The following is a 13,050-nucleotide window of genomic DNA, read 5'->3' as shown; positions in this document are numbered from 1 at the left end:
TTAAATCGGATAAAAATTGTGACCTCTATGGGGTCCACAAGCTAAACAGCGGCTGCCAGGCAGGATACGCCCACATTTTCGAGAGATGGATAGAGAACAAGCTAAAAAGAAAGTGATTTTTCCTACAATCAAGGGCCATAATTCATGAAGTTACTATTCGATATGCGCAAATATCGAAAGGAACCAAGATCTTTGAGTTATAAACATGCATTTCAGGTTTCATCAAAATAGGATTAAAATTGTGACCTGTACAGGATCCACAACCTTGATATACCATAGTTTTACACTATTCGCGTACAAGCGGCGTCCGTTTTGTTCGGCAATTTTGGTTCGATGTTCATGAAATTCGAACTCAACCTTCATTACATTTTTACACTATTCGCGTACAACAGCGGCCATTTTATCCAACAGTTTTGGTCCAATTTTCACGAAATTTGAACTCAACCTTAATTACGGTGTAACAGTGATATATTCAAACGTTTTTTAAAATTGGATAATAACTGTAACCTTCAGAGGGACCACAAGCTAAAAAAAGGCTATTCTTCATATATATAATCAGGGGCCATAATTCAGGAAGTAATGATTCGATATGCGCAAATATCGAAAGGAACCAAGATATTTGAGTTATAAACATGCATTTCAAGTTTCATCTAAAGGGTCCACAACCTTGATATACCATAGTTTTACACTATTCGCGTACAAGCGGCGGTCGTTTTGTTTGGCAATTTTGGTCCGATGTTCACGAAATTCGAACTCAACCTTCATTACATTGTAACAGTGATATAATCAAATGTTTTTTTTAATCGGGTAATTATTGTGACCTCCAGAGGGACCACAAGCTAATAAAGGCGATTTTTCGTAGAGTCAGGGGCCATAATTCAAGAAGTTATGATCTGATATGCGCAAATATCGAAAGGAACCAAGATCTTTAGGTTATAACCATGCATTTCAATTTTCATCAAAATCGAATAAAAATTGTGACCTCTACAGGGTCCATAATCTTGATATACCATATTTTTACACTATTCGCGTACAAGTGGTGGCAATTTTTGTCTGGCAATTTTGGTCCAATTTTCACGAATCTACGGTGTAACGGTGAGACCACAAGCCAAAAACTCGATTTTTCGTACAATCAGGGGCCATAATTCAGGAAGTTACCATCCGATATGCGCGAATATCGAATGGAACCAAGATCTTTGGGTTATAAACATGCATTTAAAGTTTCATCAAAATCAGATCAAAATTGATATATCCTATTTTTACGCTATTTGAGCACGACGGGTGGCCATTTTGTCTGTCAGTTTTGGTCCAATTTTCACGAAATTCGAACTCAACCAACTTTAGGGTGTAAAGGTGATATATTCAATCGGTTTTTTAAATCGGATAAAAATTATATCCTCCAGAGGGTCCACAAGCTAAAAACATGATTTTTCATAGAATCAGGGGCCACAATTCCGGAAGTTACGATCTGATATGTGCGAATATCGAATGGAACTGAGATCTTCATCAAAATCAGAAGAGAATTGTGATCTCTAGAGAGTCCACAACCTTGATATACCATATTTTTACGCTATTTGAGAACGAGGAGCGGCCATTTTGTCTGTCAGTTTTGGATCGATTTTCACGAAATTCGAACTCAACCATCCTTAGGGTGTAACGGTGATATATTAAAACGTTTTTTTTAAATCAGATAAAAATTATGACCTCCATTGGGTCTACAAGCTAAAAACGTGATTTTTCGTACAATCAGGAGCCATAATTCAGGAAGTTACAGTCCGATATGCGCGAATATCGAAAGGAACCGAGATCTTTGGGTTATAAACTTACATTTCAAGTTTTATCAAAGTAGGATTAAAATTGTGACCTCTATAGGGTCCACAAGCTAAAAACCTGATTTTTTGTACAATCAGGGGCTATAATCTATGAAGTTTCAATCCGATACATGCCAATATCGAAAGCAACCGAGATCTTTTGGAGATAAACCTATATTTCAAGTTTTGTCAAAATTTAATAAGAATTGTGACCTGTAGAGTGTCCACAAACAAATTGTGGACGGACGTCGCGACGGACAACAATATACGTCCACATGAAAATGTGGGCATATAAAAATAGCCATGTTAATCTGCAAAATACAAATGTTTCGCAAGCCAAATTTAATAACAGATAATATATTTTTTTCAAGATTTTTAGAACAATACTGAATTTCAAAGAAACACAGAGTTCAAGAAATCTATTGTTCAATTTCATTCACTTTCTATACCAACCTTTCCTGTTTTGCCAACTTTAGCTGCTGTAGAACAAGGATGAGGATTAACATTTTGATTCTCTGATGTATTAACAAGATCATCTGACGGTGGAGGTACTTGTACAACAACAGGTGTAGCAGCTTCTGTATCTTTATTAACCAATAATACATTGATAGCACCTGAATGACTTTTTAAGTGAATTTGGTAGTTCTTTTTAAAACCAGGCCCCTAAAAAATAGATAAATACTTCCCGTAGAGAGTTCATTTGGTACAGAAAGATTATCCAGCAATCAATCTCCTCTAAGAAAACTTATTCATTATGATGAGATTCTGGAGACATGGAAATATTAATTTACAGTTAGTTGCACCATTATATAGCAGCAAAAGAAAAGTCAGGTTGGTATGTTATTCTGAATATACGCATTGTATAAAACTTGCCAAATGTTTTTATTGTGTATTTGTGACCACATCTCCAACTTTACCTGAGCAATAAGGCTCCGTCCCAAACACAGAATTGAGCCCAGAAAATGTTCTCAAAAACGCAACCTGACTTCTGAGATGGTAATGTGTTCTCCATGATTTTCATGTAACTCATGCTGCACGTCCTGTTCACCGGGACCAGCCCTATAAAATACACCCCCATACTTGGTTGAATCATTCACACTACAACGTCAGCAGCATGCCATGACTCACGACAGCTCAGAAGAACCAGGTACTTGGAAGACTTGACATTGGCCACACTGCCCAAGCCGTTGCCAATCACTTCCAGGTCAATGTTCGGACCATCTACAGGCTTCAGCAACGCTTTCGGGCCACCAACACCACGGGTAGACCAAGGGTTACCACAAGGCGACAAGACAGCCATATTGTGCGACAACACATGCAGAATCCCTTCACACAGGCATCTGAGGCAGCACACAAGACAGTGGGAATACACGGAAAACCAATCAGTACCGATACAGTGCGCCGACGTCTCACCAGAGAGAACATCCATTGCCGTAGACCTTACCGTGGACCGATCATCACCTCTTGCTATCGACGTGAACGTCTACAGTTTGCCCAACAACACCAGAACTGGCGACACAGGCAATGGAGAACTGTTCTGTTCACAGATGAGAGTTGGTATTGCATATCAACTGCAGATGGCAGGACCAGAATATGGCCAGCGTTATTCTGACCAATGTGTCATGGAACGAGACTCATGGGGAGGTCCAAGCATAATGGGTTGGGGTGGAATCGGCCTGAACCAGAGAGTGGGTCCTGTGCTGTTCTAAAATCTTGGTCCAGGGAGAGGAGGCGGCATCACAGCAGTGCGCTACATGGATCAATCTCTCAGACCCCACGTCATACCACATTTCACACGTCATCGAAATAACATTTTCCAGCATGACAATGCCCATGCCCACTCTGCCGGAGTTACTCGGATCTTTCTACAGCAAAACAGTGTCGACGTTATGCACTGGCCAGCCCTTAGTCCTGACTTAAACCTGATTGAACATCTTTGGGATGAAATTCAGAGGAGACTTAATAACGACGTACCGAGACCAAACACAGCCAATGGATTGCGCCAGGCTTTTCCGAGAGTGTGGTTCCAGGTGCCAATGGCGTTCATCAATTGTCTGGTCCACTCCATGTACAGATGCGGCGCTGCTGTTATTGACACTTGCGGTGGACACACCAGATACTGATGTATAGACTATGTACAGACGCTGAACCTTCTCGTAATGTCTTGGAATTGTGATGAATTAATCACTAATATTAGTAATACATCAACATACTGTTCACAAAAAATTGATCCGTTTAGTAAGACATTTTCTAGAATGTCTTGGAATTGTGATGAATTAATCACTAATATTAGTAATATGTCAACATACAGTTCCCAAAAAATTGCTTTGATCCATTTAGTAAGTCGTATTCTAGTATGATTTGATTAAAGTGCCTCTCTGATTTTGAAATCGTACTGACGTTTTTTTTGCTGTTTAGTATATTTAGAGGACTGTTTATGCGACACCACTTTTTCACCAATCAGAATCCAAGAAATTTCATTTTGAGCTACATACATATTATTACCTATTTAAAAGAAGCAAAGGGTTCATTGAAAACTCAGCCTTTATCTTTAACTACATTTATTCTTATATATTAATCTAAACATTCAAACAATTTAGGCTCTGTTACATTCATCCATCTTGAATACTATCAACATCATCCCCCAATGAAATTACTAACTGTAGTAAGCAATTGACATTTGGGTTGTTAAACCGAGTTCTCAAACACTGTATGAGAAATGACGTGATTTGTAGATGGAAATAATTTGTTTCATCCAAAGCCAATTTATTTTGTAATCAACAATCATGGCTACTTTAATAGTAATATCCAATTAGACTTACTATAGCTGGTATAGGAACTTCTAACTGTGTACCAGAAGGTGCTTGGACAGCGATCAACGTATCACCGCTAAAACATTTACATGTATCTTCATGTGTAACATATGCTAAACTATTATAGTTAAGAAATATTTTAATATCAATTTTATTTTCTTTAAACTAAGACGAATTCTTTTACCAATAACATATAAATTGATTTATTTTATCATCTTTACACATGGAAGAATAATCACAAAAACTAAATACAACCTTTCTATTGTTACAATAACAAAAGAAACAAGCCAACAGTGAGGCTGATATCCCACGCCGCAATCCCAAAACAAATATGACACATCTTTTTGAATAGTATCGATCAATCAAACTGATTATCTATACTTAGTCTAACTAAGCAGAAAATGTTCATGATGAAACTCAGTCGAGGTTTTGAAGTAACTGGTAGTGAAACTATACACTAAGTTTCATCACTCTCCATCAGTTAGAATCAAAGTTATCTTGTCCCAAAGCATCAACCAATAAAATTGCTTAGCTCTGCTTAGCTTTAGCAGAAAATGTTAATCATTGAACTAAGGATGTAAACGGGTTATCAGTTAACCAGTCATGGTTCAGTTGCACTGGTGAACCGGTTCAAAAAATTACTAACTGATATATTCGTTTTCATATCATATCTGGATCCATATTCAAAGGTTTTCTTAAAGTTAAGTAAAAATACTTAATTTTTCCACTTAATAAGTGTCTTACTTTAAATCGGTATTCAAAGGCCCTGTTTTACATATACTTGGCTATGTGAAAAACTTAACTGCACACTTAAAATATCGAATACCAACAATAGCTAAAAAGCAGCTAAATCGTCCGGGCAGTCAACAAGTGTTGTCGCATATTTTTACTTTTTTTGGTAATGAAACATTTATAATACACTAAAATCTGATTAAAGAGTAACAACCCATGAAGTAATTATCAATCTGAAGTCAATCTGAAGTCAATCGGATGATAACTTTAGCCTCTAGAGCGTCACAAGATTTTTCAAAGTGATCAAAGGCCATAACTTTGGCAATAATTATCGGAAATCGTTGAAAATGAATAGACTTCTTCGTTTCATGACCTTAAACACTGTGTATAAATTTAAAGTCAATCGGATATTAACTTTAGCCTACAAGATTTTTCAAACTGATCACGGGCCATAACTCTTGCAGTAATTATCGGAAATCGCTGAGAATCAATAGGCTTCTTCGTCTCATGACCTTAAACACTGTGTATAAATTTAAAGTCAATCGGATATTAACTCTGACCTCTAGCGCGTCCACAAGATTTTTTTAAGTGATCAAGGGCCATAGCTCTGGCAGTAATTATCGGAAATCGCTGCAAATCAATAGGCTTCTTCGTCTCATGACCTTAAACGAAATGAAATGAAATGGGGTTTAACGTCCTACTTTTCTTCTCCTATGCAGGGCATACGCCATAAAGTGTGCTATGAGGGAAATTTTGCCCGGGCAGCGACACTATCGCCTACTCTTATATCGATTTCCAACTGCGAAGGGATCTTTTACGTGCATTCTAATGTATACACGAGACCTCGGTTTTTTGTCTCATCCGAAGGACTAGACAGCTGTCCTTATCAGGCCCTCTGTCCTGCATCACTGACAAGGGGGAACCACAACGGAAATGACCTTAAACACTGTGTATAAATTTAAAATCAATCGGATATTAACTTTAGCCTCTAGAGCGTCCACAAGCAATTGTCGACGCCGGACCGACCGACGGACGCCACAACAATATACTACCACATTTCAATGTGGGCGTATAAAAACTAAGCTTTATACACTCCTGAAACTTCTTTAACATTGAGTACCTACTGTCAAGTTGGAATAAATGCAAGGAAAAGCCTGTGATTTCACTTCTTTTGAAACTATTGACCCATCAAAATGCTATTTTTTAGCCGATGCCCAAGACAAAATCGGCTGGAGCAATTTGACCCTTCTATAAAATAAATTATAAGTGTACCACAGGTATTACCTTCCATATATCAGCTGACAATGGCCCCCACAGTAGCCCCAATTCTAGTGACAGCCTTGAAAAGGCCCTAAAGATAGATATCAGACCCAGTAAATGGTCCCAGCCACTATTTGGCTCCACGGGAGCCTAAAAGCAAAAAATGGCCAAATAATGAAAAATTTCAAACTGGCTGAAAATTTCCACCTTAAAGTAAAATGGGCTGCTAAATCCACTGGAGTAGTCAATTTTACCCGATTTAGACTAGGTAAGGAGATATTAACAAGTTTTCAAAATATTACTTTTTTATTCATTCAATTTCAACTGGGGCTACTTTGAGCAATGGGGCAACTTTGAACATTTTTCAATATTTTGTTTGAGCATTTTATATTTTATATTTATTTGTTCATATCATAGAAATAATTCTTACTTTAAATAAACATACATCTTAGACAGTGATGGGATTTCAAAATTTTTCTTGTTTGACATTTTACCGAAAATAACGGGGCATAACTTTTATCGTTATTTAAGCAGAAGAATTCATGCCAGAATTAAAAATCACATGTCGACAAAATATTCAAATCCTGTATGTAATAAAAATAGGTAAACCTCGCTATTTTTCATATTTAATTCCCATACGGTATACAAGTCCTACCACAATCAAAAATCACTTGTCAACAAAATATTCAAATCCTGTACGTAATAAAAATTGGTGAACCTCATTATTTTTCACATTTAATTCCCGTACGGCATTCAAATTTATGTCAGTAACCTTCCTACAAAATTAAGCATTTTCGTAATACATTGAATGAAAGCTTGTCGATCCTGCTTCGGCATCAAATTCACAACCATAATATTCAAATCCGTGTGTAATAGAAATATAAACACCTCACTATTTTTCATATTTAATTCTTGTATGGTTATGGTATTCAAATGTATGTCAGTAATATTCCTACAAAATTATGTGTTTTCGTAATACAATAGAATGAAAGTTTGCCGATCCGTACCTGCTAGCCAGTAATATTCCTCCAAAATTTCATGTCTTGTTTATACGGCAGCAAATGAAAGAATGGCGTTCGAAATAATAATACTTGTGGTGATGACAAAACACTATTCCCTTCCTCATAAGTTAGTATTTTAAAATTACATTGATAGTTAAATCACTCGTAAAAAGGCATAGCTAATTTCAGCGTATGGCGGACGTGACTCATAGCACATAGCTTCATAGTAAGCACTGCCTTATATGTTAAGCAATTTTCGTGTGGCGCTCGAGATTACGGGAAAGTGCCACTGTGGATGAGAATTTCTATATGGAGTCTTAAACCAGCGGCTGCCAGTCAGGATACGCCCACATTTTCGAGAGGTGGATAGAGAACAAGCTAAAAAGTAAGCGATTTTTCGTACAATCTGCGGCCATAATTCAGGAAGTTACCATTCGATATGCGCGAATATCGAAAGGAACCGAGATCTTTGGGTTATTAACTTACATTTCAAGTTTCAACAAAATCGGATAAAAATTGTGACCTTACAGGGTCCACAACCTTGATATACCATATTTTTACGCTATTTGAGAATGACGGTGGCCATTTTGTCTGTCAATTTTGGGCCGATTTTCACGAAATTCGAACTAAGCCATCCTTAGGGTGTAACGGTGATATAATAATACGTTTTTTTAAATCGGATAAAAATTATGACCTCTATAGGATCCACAAGCTAAAAACATGATTTTTCATACAATCAGGGGCCATAATTCCGGAAGTTACGATCTGATATGTACGAATATCGAATGGAACTGAGATCTTCATCAAAATCAGAAGAGAATTGTGATCTCTAGAGAGTCCACAACCTTGATATACCATATTTTTACGCTATTTGAGAACGAGGGGCGGCCATTTTGTCTGTCAGTTTTGGGTCGATTTTCACGAAATTCGAACTCAACCGTCCTTAGGGTTTAACGGTGATATAATAATAATTTTTGTTTAAATCGGATAAAAATTATGACCTCTATAGGCTCCACAATCCAAAAAACGTGTTTTTACGTACAATCAGGGGCCATAATTCAGGAAGTTACGGTCCGATATGCGCGAATATCGAAAAAGGAACCGAGATCTTTGGGTTATAAACTTACATTTCAAGTTTCAACAAAATCGGATAAAAATTGTGACCTCTACAGTGTTCACAAGCCAAAAACGTGATTTTTCGTACAATCAGGGGCCATAATCCATGAAGTTACGGTCCGATAGATGCCAATATCGAAAGGAACTGAGATCTTAGGGTGATAAACCTATATTTCAAGTTTCATTGAAATCGGATAAAAATTGTGACCTGTAGACTGTTCACAAACAATTGTGGACGGACGGACAGGGGCGACGACAATATACGTCCACATGAAAATGTGGGCATATAAAAAAGCAAAGTTTAAAGTGTATGAATAAAGCAATTTTTTTCTTACCCACAATTCTTACTCACACTGTAGTCAGCTTTAATGCATTTATATTTAATTCATTGAATAACAAAGTGACATTATTATTAAATATAGCGATTTTTAACTATATCGTTGAAAAAAATGCCAATATCGATTTGTCCCTTTTTGCAATATCGTACAGCCCTACTTTCACTTTCAGAATCAGACCAAGCAGAAATCCAAGTGTCTTCATCCAAAACATCAATTGGCTCTATGATATCACCATCCATGTCATTAGCAGAAATTTCAGCCATTGGCACATCAGTACTCGGGTGAAGAGCGTCATCATGTTCTGGAAGATGAATGAAGGGAAAAATTAACATTTAAAATAGGTGAAATAATATTAATATGGACATGTAATTAAATCAAGTTTTTAATAATTAAAAAATTCATGAAAATGCATTGAAAGTTTTATTTACTGAAATGAAATATTACTATAAAAGTATGTAACCTGAAATTGAAATGTTTATCTCATTCATACCATTTACAAATAGTACATGTATTTACCTGTTCGTACATTTAGATGAGAAAGGAAGCACTTCAGGTTGGTGGCCACTGTTTCCCATGGAAGTTTCAAAAGACTTCAGCAGCTTGTCTTCGGAACCCAGCACAACTTTCTAGTACTGAATCTCGCTATTCAATACTTTCTTCTTCGATGTTGCAGACCGATGCCGATCTAAGAGTTTATCAACGTCTCTAGCAGTAAGACATGGCCCTCCGTTTGACTTGACAGTAGCTGCAAGTTTTGCCTTTCGCTGCATGGCTTTGACACGGTTTTCCTCCAGCTTTTTTGTTTGCCTCCTCCGCCTGTTTACGTTTCTGCCTCCTTACTTCCTTTTCCTTGGTCCTATGGCTATCCCTCAAACATTGCGCTTTCTTTGCTGACAGGTTCAGAATCTGACTCTGTTCTGCTTTTGGCTTTTTGTCCAACCATGTGATAACAGGTTTGTTCCTCTTCATCATATTAATGAAGCTGCGATGGTGGAGTGAAGCATGTCTCTGTGTGAACATGGTGAAATCTAGGTCCGCTAAATTTGTCCCTAATGTCAAATTGGTGAGTTGACAATGTCTCATTTTGCGTCTCAGTTCTTCATCCTGATGTACCAATCCAGGGAGAAAGTCAGCTAGCTGACAGTCAGCAACATTAATAAAACCTGCAAATAGTTTCTCAAGGGTTTCCTTGGCCAACTGTTTGTCTAGTTGTTTTTCATGTAGACTTCTCATCTGGTCACAATCACCCATGGTAAAACCTGGAATCACCAACAGCACAGTTTCATTACCTACCAGAGGGGACGCATCTTTTGAATACTCTACAAACTTTCCACGCATGGGAACAAAATATCTGTAAAGGTCCAAATATTCAACACTGCTTGTGATCAATTTCCAGTAGGGTCCGGTCACAGCATATTCCAACAGCAGTGAGTAGGCAATCCAGCATACATCACAAATACAGTCAGCAAGAACACTTTGCAATTTGAGATTTGGGTTCTCAGGGTAATTTGTAAAAAAATCTGCAATACTGTCTCAGTGATGGTGTAGCGCACTTGCACCTTCAAAGAAATTGTTGAACCTATTGCTTCGATACCACAATATGCCTCACATGCATCCCGACAGCCATTCTTTGCATCCCCTCTTAGACCCAGTACATCACAGCCGTCTCTCCAGTGATGACAAACAACTTGAATGCAGCTTCCTTATTACGACCCAATTTACCACCAAGATACTTCTCCTGCTTCTTCAGTGTCTTCTCTGCTTCGGAGCTGAGGCCCAACAGAAAGCATGCGCTGCAGTAATTAAACTGTAGTTTGGGTGAATCATCCCCAAGAACTTCAATACACTTTGCATCAAAGGCTTTATTGTAACTTTTCATCACGCTTGCACGATCCGACATGAGAGCAACAAACTTCTTCAGGATATCTCTAAACACAAGATCTTTTTCCATGGCAGAATCCGACTGAGTAAATATCAGCCAGCTCCTGCAAAATGTTAGTTGCAACATCTACCAAAGTATCTGTGTTCTCCGTTGCAACCATGTTATATCCAAAACTCATGTCCTTCCTGTGATTTGATGTATGCGAGTTTGTAAAATTTTACAGTTCTTTTTAGCGCTTCAATTTCCCCAGAAATCTTATTACCATTGTTTCTTTGATAGAAGGCTTCATACTTGAGGAATTTGGCTTCCTTCCTTTTAAGTCGCTTGTACAAAGGAGCTGTTTTCGAGTTTGTCAATTGTAGTTGACAAGTTATTAATCTGTTTTTGGTTGTCAAAAGTTCTGATCTAAACTTATCTGATTAAGCCTCACACATTTCTAGCCTTTGCTCAACATCTTTTTTTTCACCATTTCTTCCCTCAACACATGCAGTCTGAGTTGGAGTTCATCAGTTTCCTTCTGCTTTTCCTCCGGCTTTCCTTAGTGCTGAACCCAGTGATGTCTTTGGATTTGTCATCCCACTCCCAGCTTCACATAGTTCATCAACCATCACTGCTTTTTGATGAATATCATTAAGGCTAACAGCAATACTGATGTCTTCTTCCTTTTAGTTTTCAGGTGCTTGTTTATCTACGACGGGGAGATCATCTGTACCAGTGATACTGTCAGTGCCACTGCCAACAGATGGGAAACCAAATTCTTGCTCACAACACTGCAAGAATTTGTCTTGACAGGAAACGGATTTCCTTCTTGATTTGATAAGCTTAGAATATTGACTGAGTACGCTGTCTATGGTTCTGTAGGCCTTTTTAAGAGAACAGGTGGCCAGCACCCTAAAATAACCCAGTCATTCAATAGTTTTATGCCCCTGGATGCCCTCAGCAACCAGAAACCTTTCAAGTTTTACAACTAGTTCATTAGTAACTCTAAAACCAGTGCTTCTAAACAAACCTAGTTCAGTAAGAGCTTTTTCTAGTACACTAGAGTTTGCTAGAAGGTCACTGTACCTCAAAACAATTCCTAGCCATTGTAATGGTTTATAATCCTTTATTCCTGGTTGATTTAAAATTTCATTGAAATCCTCCAGATTAGGATCCAGACTACTGATTTCTCGAACACATCTTTCAAAGATACTACAGAATTTAACGGAATCAAAGCCAATCAATGGGAACATACGCTCTAAAAGGTTTTCCACGAAGTGAAAAGATTTTTGATACATAATTTTAAGCACATACAACTGCAGGAAAAGTCGATAATATGCTGTAACTGATAGATCAGAGGCCTTCCTTTCTGAGTAAATCATATTTCTAGTGTATCATATGGTGTATATATGATACATGGTAGTGGTAGCATTTTGTGATGTGACCAAACACTACTGTTAAAAGACGTTTTCTAAATTCATCCAGACGATAGATGATTCAGAATCCTAACTTCGTTGAATATTTATACATATATCTACATGTAGCTATGTACCCTTTGTTACACCTTTCGCACAAGTACCAGTCGGCTTACAGACCTAAACACAGTACAGAAACTGCTCTGATTTGTGTTCTTAGTGATATTCGATGGGCAGTTGATAACGGTGACATATCTCTGTTGCTACTATTAAACCTATCCGTTGACACAATTGATCACAAACTGCTCTTAAATCGCCTCGCCCACGACTTTGGTGTTGAAAGTACAGTTCTCTCATGGTTCGCCTCTTATTTAACTGACCGATATCAATCCGTTGTTATCCGTGCATCTCACTCCTCAGAAGCTGAATTAACATGTGGTGTACCACAGGGTTCCGTCCTTGGTCCCATTCTGTTTACTCTGTATACTACACAGTTAGGCAACCTCTTAAGTAATGAACAAGCGAAACACCATCTGTACGCTGACTATACCCAGTTTGAGTTATTATATAAGTTTTCCACCTAATAGTAATAAATCTGCATTCAACCTAACACTATCTCAACTGGAAGAGTGTTCCCACAAGATCAAGACTTGGATGAACTCAAATATGCACAAGCTAAATGAAAACAAGACTGAATCCATAA

The 13,050-nt window shown here is 37.7% G+C and overlaps 1 protein-coding gene across 4 annotated transcripts in view; it reads right to left on the bottom strand.

Annotated features, from left to right (window-relative positions):
* The window catches only part of LOC126816716 (transcription factor E2F4), a 116,709-nt gene that overhangs the window by 52,849 nt on the left and 50,810 nt on the right, over positions 1–13,050 (bottom strand). For all 4 annotated transcript variants that reach the window (XR_008787741.1, XR_008787740.1, XM_050543468.2 and 1 more), the window contains 2 exons: positions 4,634–4,742; positions 2,265–2,474 (listed from right to left, as the gene is read on the bottom strand). Coding sequence is in view for 2 of the 4 variants with exons in the window: in XM_050543468.2 (XP_050399425.1) it covers positions 2,265–2,474; positions 4,634–4,742 (319 nt within the window). In the remaining 2 variants the exon portion in view is untranslated. The remainder of the gene's footprint in view (positions 1–2,264; positions 2,475–4,633; positions 4,743–13,050) is intronic.

The sequence above is a fragment of the Patella vulgata genome, chromosome 3, assembly GCF_932274485.2.
Source record: "Patella vulgata chromosome 3, xgPatVulg1.2, whole genome shotgun sequence".
Classification (NCBI taxonomy): domain Eukaryota; kingdom Metazoa; phylum Mollusca; class Gastropoda; family Patellidae; genus Patella; species Patella vulgata.
The sequence above is the reverse complement of the archived record's forward strand: the minus strand, read 5'-3'. Positions and strand labels throughout refer to the sequence as shown.